This window comes from Diplotaxodon limnothrissa, linkage group LG11, assembly GCF_057381915.1.
Source record: "Diplotaxodon limnothrissa isolate DT_005_m linkage group LG11, D_limnothrissa_male_GT1.1, whole genome shotgun sequence".
Lineage (NCBI taxonomy): Eukaryota > Metazoa > Chordata > Actinopteri > Cichliformes > Cichlidae > Diplotaxodon > Diplotaxodon limnothrissa.
In genome coordinates this window covers 37,463,364-37,471,530 of record NC_140606.1, presented here as the reverse complement: position 1 = coordinate 37,471,530, position 8,167 = coordinate 37,463,364, and the positions used below count along the sequence as shown (strand labels likewise).

Genomic DNA, 8,167 nt, shown 5'->3' with positions numbered 1-8,167 from the left:
TCAGTAAGCGCCAGTGCAGAGAGCACCAGATGACAATGTGATAAATGCTGTCACAACAAGAGCCTCAGTGCTGCAGATGCTCCACACTTTCTCAGATGAGAAGGACAGTTAAAGGTGAAGGATCTCAGTGAAGTCAGAGATGCGATCGTCATTTGGACGACTTTTCTTGAATCCACCCTGACAGTATTTCTAAATGTGAGAGTTTAGTTCTGTCCTTTTACACCCCAAACTGCTTTTTTCATTTATTTTTGGTACTGTTGCACTGAATGAAAATTAACTGCAAAAACAAAATAACCTGACGTTCTTATAATTCAGGCATTAAAAATCATGAAAAACACACAGACCATGTGCTTCCTCCCAGCTTCCTTTAAAATGAACTTTGACCCTGAAAGCATTTCTAATATTTTCCTGCCCAGAAATGTTGATTTTAGATTTCCCCTCCTCTTCCTCCTCCTTCTTCTTAAGAAAGACATTTCAAACTACTCTTTGTGTGTTGAGATGTAAACTTCTATAAGAAACAAAGTCCAGAAAGCAAACAGCTGATATTTAAGTCAGATATGCTGCAAAACAACCCATACCGTTCAGACAGAGGTTTGAATTTCATTTTCTACAGTTGCATTGGCACATTTGAATACAGAAGGCCTTTATTATTTAATGTGTACACAAAGCATTTTGTTTCACCTGCCAAATCAGCAGCCGAGCTGTTTGAGTTCACAAACATGTTGATGAACAGGCTTGACCGCCTGAGGACTGCAGTTCCTGATCTGCATCCTGTTCAGGGTGAGGAATGAGAGTGAGTCACGTGGCTGAGCAACCTTCACCTCGGCAACAGCACGGATCTGGCAAACAAAGCTCTATGACCGTGTCTGTGCCAGCACCTCAGTCCTGCTGCTTATTTGAAAAATGAAGGAGAGCTGTTCCAGTGACTTGGGATGTGCTTTAAACAAGTGAAAACAAACCAGCTTTGCCAGGTTCGACTTTAATCTGATCCTAATCTTAATTTGTTAGCGCTGCAAACAGCCAAACCCACTGTGAAAAAACAATTCAGTGTACACGTTCAGCCCGTCTCAGGCAGTGGTGTGTCCTCATCCAGCCAGCATTGTGCTATTTGCATAAGGTGTATTGTTTGCGGAGCTCACACAGCTTCTCTTTATTAGCGCTTCAAGATGAGACAGAATAATCATTGAGATTCTTTGAGGAAAAGTTCAAGAAGGAGTCTGTTTAACCAGCGACTGGTCAGCTCAGCTTAGCATAAAGAATGGAAACAGGAAGGAAATGTGATAACACTCAAAATGACAAAATCTGAGCAGTTTATTCAGCTGTCATTTCCTGTTGGACAAGTCAAACTGTCTGCCAAGAAAGAGCTGCAAATATGCTTCATTTGTTTCAGCCAGAGAAAGACAGGAGCACAAACCAGGAGCTTGTAGTTTTCACTGACGGGCCTCTCCATCACATCGAGACCACCACGCTCCATGACATGTTCAGAGCAAAGAGTCGCTCACTCAGGGAAACAACATAGGTTACGTGATGAGGAGCGTGTATTTCCCCGGCCTTCATTATTAAAAGTAATCATCAGTGCATGCTTAGCCTTACTCTTCTTTACTGCCAGAAAGGCTTGGGTGGCTTTTATAGGGATAGGCTTGGATTTTGTTTTGGCCACGTGTTAAGTAAGCTTAGCGTGTAAGTAAGCTTCAAAAACTAGAAGATATGTTTCAAATGAAGTCTTAAACATTTATTTTGACAGCGTTTTTCCATTAACAGCTTTCACATTTGGTTTTCTAAAAAACAAACAGGAGACTTTAACTTAACCTAAACCCCAACTCCAACTGTAAATGAGTCAGCAGAGGCCTGATGAGTGTTAAATCAGCTTAACTTGATGACTGCCTTCACATAAATACCAGAACCAGTGAGAGTTATGACAGTAACATGCATCGAAAAAGAAAAGTATATGACTGACCATCCTTCAAAAAGACATCATTTTCAAGCCCACAGTCAACAGAAGCTTGGATTACTACGATCACATGACATAAGATTATCTCCATTTCAGTAAATAACTACTCATACTTGGTCTCCTTCTTTAACAGAGACATAAGTAAGACAAGAATCCTGACTTCAAATATATCTGTGAGAAAGTAATGACAGAAGCATAACAGGGAAAAAAAGAACAGTTCATTTAGAGAAGTGTGAGCAGCAGCATGTTGCTTATGTCGCACTCGAGACCAAAGTTGATTGTAGCTCCTGGTGACGTCCTGACAAAGAGAAAAGTCCAGCACACGTCAAACAGCACGTGCCTTATACGAGCACACAGCTGATTAACATGTTTCAGCACAAGCCGGCTTATATACAGTACACGAGTCCTATCGGTGTTTTCATCCTAGAAATTAAATGAGAAGAAGAATTCACAATGTTCACAGTGAGAAAAAAACAAAACATGCTTCTTATATTAAGTAGCAGTTATAAAAGAAAGACTGAAACCTTTAAAGATGAAATAATTCAAGCAAGAAGTTGAATTCATGATCACTTTGTGACAATGACATGTCAGCTTACAGAGAGCGAAGCATTGAATAACACAGACGTCTAATAAAATTAAAACCTTGTTTGCAATCGTAGTTTTCTAACATTGCACAACATTTTACTGCCTGCACCATTTACACAGGGAGCTTTTATGCCATGTTGATTCACTGTGTCATTAGTAATAAACATGGCAGGGACTCCGTAGGTAAAACTGTTGCCTCACAGTGAGAAGCTCCTGGGCCAGAGCCACAGCAGGCATCTTTTCTTACGAGTAATATCTAAGCTAAAGCTGGATCCATTATTTTTTCCTCATTTCCTGTCAAATGCGTACAATTTTAAAAGTGTGGAGATATTAAACAGCCAAAGTTTAGGTAAGGCCAGAGTATGATACGGTTTGAATCATTTCAGCTGTGAGGCTTCGTGCTTTCAAAGGATGCAGGATTTTAATCCCGACTGTGCATCAAAAGTTGCAGACTCGTTTTAGAACTTACAAACACAGAGATAACTTCGGTTTATGAAACAAAAGAGAAAAAAAATGATTCAGCGGCGCACTTTTGGGTTGATTTACATGCGATCGGTTACAGGAAGGCTGTGGGATTGGATCGAGGATCTTTGAGGTTTCTGTATCTGTGGGTGAGCCAGACTCCAAGGACCTGAAATCAACAACAAATGAGCAGCTGTCAGTTTTCTCAGTATACAAAAACCTCCTGCAGCACACATCAGCACCCGTTCACAGCAGACTACAAGTCTTTTAGCTTCACTGTAATGACATTTTCCCGACCTCTGTGAAACTGAAGAAGAGGCCGATGCCGCCAACAAACTGCAGCACCTGCCCGGCATAATTCTGGAGGATGTCTGCGCAGGCCACACAAGATGAAGTGTTAACGCAGACCTGGAGGAACAAAACAAGCAAACAAAACACAATCTTGACCAAGTTGCTTCTTAGAAGAAAATCTAGGAAATCTTTTCAGAGTGTTTTACTCACAGCAGGACACGAGCTGTTGTCCACTTGAGAGAAGCCGCAGCAGTTTAGAGTCCTCTCCAGGTCCTTCTGTGTGCCTTTAGACTTGTTCCATCCGGCCTCCAGCAGCAAGTTCTGCAGATGAAAATCAGCATCACTGGAGCTCAATTCATGTATACGAGACTTAAAAGTAATCCTGAAATGATCCTTTATTTAGACCTTGCATATTCTCATTGATTTGTCTCGCTTTGCTCCACAGTGAATTTTGCATGTGCCTCACAGAGCCACGCAAACATTCTTTAATTAAAGTCCTGCATTCAGTAGCTCCTTAAACAGAAATGACCAACTCTGAATAAGTTTGCTTTTTAGAGTATATTCCTAAATTGTTATCATTAAGCTCTACTATTTTTAGGATGTTGCAATCTGGTAGAGGAGTCTCAACAGTGTCAGTTCAAGCAGGCCACTGTGTTGACCCTGAGTCCACACATGTTGTCCTGTGATCAGGAAGCGCTATATAAGCGCTATAAAACATGTAGGCTCTTTATATGGAGGAAGGAAAGCCTGCAACACTGCAGACAACATAATTTAGAAGACTTAGATATCAGTGTGTCACTGTTAAGGCACAGTAAGATCTAACATTAATGTTGCTTAAACTCAGATTTTTATTTGGCATGTAAATCAGGTGCAGCTCTGCTGTTAACTGTCTGAATGTACAAAGCTAAATATAATGTAAATAGCCTGAGTGCAAATTTCTGCCTGCTGATTCTACCACTTTGTTTTTTTACATATTCGTATTCACCGTTGTGGAGGTCCCAGAACAGAGACATGAAATCAATTATAAATACTGCGTTTCCACATAAAACAATCTTGTTTTAACTACAGTCCCTAACACTGAAGCTACCAGCAGTTCTCCAAGTTTGTTCCTGGGACTAAAAGTCCCATTTGTGTTTTTTAAAACCTGAAAAACCTAATTATGATTTATATTTTTAATGATTCATCTGAATCTGCACAGTAACTACAATCAAGCATCTATAACTGAGTAAAATATCAAAGAGTGACTCTCAAAATACAGAAGAAACATAGCGGAAATACTCAAATATAAAAACAATACTGGAATAGAGCCGTTAAAGACGTTTGTCTGCCTGTAACTGTCTAAAAGCCAAACGGTGTCCAAAATATTGTTTGGATTGTTGAGAAAAGACTAAATAAACTTACCTGTTGATCTTTATTGAGAGCCAGACATGCACAGGACACTGAAAACTGCAGCACAAACACTATGGAGAGAACCATCATGTACTGGACCAAGTTGAGGACGTTTAAAGCGTGTTGTTGCTATGCCTACGAGCCATTAAAACTCAGGACACACATCCACTAGAGCATAAAATCCTGGATTTGTGTGAAGGATACAAAGAAGAGCAGGACCTGGTGGTGCTTTAGGGCACCGCACAGACCCACAAAGGCAACAAAGAACAGGAAGACTCCCACGCCGATGACCCCTGCCACCACCTGGATACTGGAGACCAGGCCAAACCATTTCCCCCAGGCTGCCACGCCAATCAGCAACAGGCTCACCAGCTGAGGGGGAAAGGTGTGATAACACAAGGAAAAAGAAGGAAAAGTCTCATTTTTTAAGTCTGGACCAGGAACTGTTTTTAAGGAGGGGCAGGAATCAACTTTCAAGGTGCTGATTGCAGAATGAAACTAAGCTCACTAAGCAAGTAAAATCGGAATATGCTCTCCCTTCATTTCTTTCACTACATCCATGAAACTTCCCTGAGGTCCTCTTTTCCTCCTGCCTGGCAGCTTCTTTGTCCACTATATCCTCCATCTCTCCTCTACAGTAGCCATTTAAGTATTCCTGTGTTATATTAGTTTCTACATCAACGTGTTGATAAAAATTTTGAACTTTGGTCTCAACACTATTTACTTTAAAGCTTTAGTTGTTTATTTTTTGCAGATTAGAAAAGTTCTATTTCGAGATGTTCCCGTGAAGGAACATTTCAGATTGAACTGCCTCTTCTGTCACTGCTGCTTGAACTGAGTGGCCGTGGCTCATACGTGGAGGATCCTGCCCAGCGTCTGCATCACTTACTGAGAGAATTGAACACTGCAACACTGAAAATCTTTCTTCACTTTTTTTCTAGACAGTGATTTGATGAGCTCTTAATTTTGTTCCATTTTATGGAGCTTTAATCAATTTGATCATTGATTCATTCATTTTACCTGTCAGAGCTTATCCTAGAAATCTACTATGACATCATGGTGTGTCATTATAAAGCTGCTTAGCAACAGCTACACCATTAAAGTCAATTAATCATTAATCATTTTGGTCTAGTAAGTGATTATGAGTACTTTTACTTAAATTCTTTTGTTTGTTTGTACTATTACTTAAGCAGGATTATAATTTTTACTAAAAGAGTGCAAATACTTGTTTATGTATGAGGGCACCTGACCCAGTGTATGCTACACTTTTTAAAATTTCTGATGAAATAATCATATTTCCTGTGTGAAGCCCATTTGAGAAATTTCCTTTTATGACATTACATTAACAATTTGACGCTTCCTGTGTGCTTTTTTAAATGTTTTACAGCTCATGGGAAAGCAGTAAACAGCACTCAGTTTGATTATTAAACAAAACAAGGAAGAAAAGGCCACATAAACACTGCTGATATATTAAAGTTGGGCCTAATACTGGAGCAGCTTTCAAAACGTCATGTTACGCACTTTTTTGGCACTGGAAATAAAAGTTGAAGTAGAAAAATAATAAAAACAGTAATAAATAACCTAAAAAGTAATCATTTACGCATGCCACCTCGTTGCCATGGCAAACACGCATTTTTCCCCCCCTCCGCTCTTAGTTGTAAATTAACCGACTAGAGAGGTCTCACGTCAACTGGCCCTCAAGGAGACATTTTACCCTCCAGCAAACATCAACATATTTCAACTCACCACATAAAGGATGTTGAGCGCGCTGAGTGCGTTCTTGGTGCAAACGAATCCGCCGCAAACCATCGCTGCTCTCGGGACAAAACGTTTAAAAACGAGATTTCTTCTCCTCCAGCTCTCTCGGCGTGCCTCTCTTGACGTTAAGGGTGGCTGTACCTGCTGATCTGCAGGTGGAGACCCGACAGGTGCTTCCTGGAGAGATCCTGCGCGCTGATTTGTCAGCTGAGGTGACTCACTGATTGTTGTTCAAGCAGTTGATTGCAGAAATTTCGAGATGATCTCACAAGAAGATTTCACAAAGTTACTTTGGTTCATGGTAACTTATTCATTTTAACGATTAACATCTCATAACGCAGAAGTAAAGGTCCTCTCACAGGACATGATTTAATTTGCTACAATGATTTGGAGTTAAATCCTCTACACAGTAGGGACTATGTTACTCTATAGTTCCCCCTTGTGGATGAAAAGTATATCACAGATGAAGAGTATCGAGGTTTTCTTAATTCGCGGACCACCACGTTCAGCAAAAACAGCTCGTTTAGATCTCAAATGGGCCAAATTAGAAATTGCTGCATGTTTGTTTACATCTCTGACTTACATGAATCTGTGTATTTGCATTCCTGTTTCAGAGATGGAGCGATAAAACATACTAAATGCATTATAATACAACACAATGCTGCTTCTTTATTTGTTGAATGACGGTTCGAGCCCCGGCTTGGACAGTCTCGGTCGTTGTGTCCTTGGGCAAGACACTTCACCCGTTGCCTACTGGTGGTGGTCAGAGGGCCCGGTGGCGCCAGTGTCCGGCAGCCTCGCCTCTGTCAGTGCGCCCCATGGTGGCTGTGGCTACAATGTAGCTGACATCACCAGTGTGTGAATGGGTGGATGACTGGATGTGTAAAGCGCTTTGGGGTCCTTAGGGACTAGTAATGGTAAATGGTAAATGGCCTGTATTTATAAAGCAAATACAGGCCATTTACCATTCATTTCTTTCACTACATCCATGAAACTTCCCTGAGGTCCTCTTTTCCTCCTGCCTGGCAGCTTCTTTGTCCACTATATCCTCCATCTCTCCTCTGCACATGCACAAACCATCTGAGCAACACAATGCTGCTTCTTTATTTGTGCCAGCAGAGCTTCATTACAAATGATAATATCAATAGATATATAACATCAGCTTGTGTCAAATCCACACGAGCTTCAGATTATCTCAGTATTTAGTTGTCTCCCCTTTTTGTTTAAATGACAGCAGTCTCATAGGTCATAGGTCACATTATCCTAATATGTTCTGACATTTTTTTTCTTCAGAGCTTCATGCATGAACATGATTGTGTTGGAAAGTCCAGTAACAGTCAGCAATCTTTGGTTTTCTTTGGTCTTCAAAGCCTCGAGGTGTGCTCACAACAACAGTTTTCCCAAGGTGTTTCATATTGTAAGGTAAGGACCCTACAAAGAAGCAGAGATTGCTGATTGTTTTGGGTTATCCATGTTTTCTTAACATTATTCCATTTGAATTAATTTTATATAAATATACTTATATTTTAATTGATTCTCCAAAAGTTGATTCTGTTCATCTGGACGTTTTCAGTGACGTCTTCAGTCTCAGCTGACTGCAGGTTCACTGGGCTGGTTTCAGTCATTATGCAAATGTCCTGTTTATAAGATTGGGGAAAACGCTACGTCCAGGTGAACAGAATCAACTTTTGGAGATTTACTTAACTGGATGATTGATCATACATCAAGACA

General features: G+C 40.5%; 1 protein-coding gene across 1 annotated transcript; it reads right to left on the bottom strand.

The window, feature by feature from the left end:
- Window positions 1-3,092: 3,092 nt before the first annotated feature.
- Window positions 3,093-6,487, bottom strand: tspan13a (tetraspanin 13a). The gene is made up of 6 exons (XM_085365968.1): window positions 6,425-6,487; window positions 4,883-5,050; window positions 4,691-4,771; window positions 3,500-3,610; window positions 3,296-3,406; window positions 3,093-3,167 (listed from the first exon to the last, which is right to left on the bottom strand). The coding sequence occupies exons 1-6, from the start codon at window positions 6,485-6,487 to the stop codon at window positions 3,093-3,095; spliced, it is 609 nt and encodes a 202-aa protein (XP_085222094.1).
- Between the last annotated feature and the right edge of the window lie 1,680 nt (window positions 6,488-8,167).

Bases quoted from the DNA above. Each gene is read 5' to 3' on its own strand.
- tspan13a (XM_085365968.1), bottom strand. From the start codon at position 6,487: ATGGTTTGCGGCGGATTCGTTTGCACCAAGAACGCACTCAGCGCGCTC. The intron at 3,611-4,690 runs GTAAGTTTATTT...TTTCATCTGCAG, and splicing joins CTCTCAATAAAGATCAACAG to AACTTGCTGCTGGAGGCCGG. The intron at 3,168-3,295 runs GTCGGGAAAATG...TGTTGATTTCAG, and splicing joins TCTTCTTCAGTTTCACAGAG to GTCCTTGGAGTCTGGCTCAC.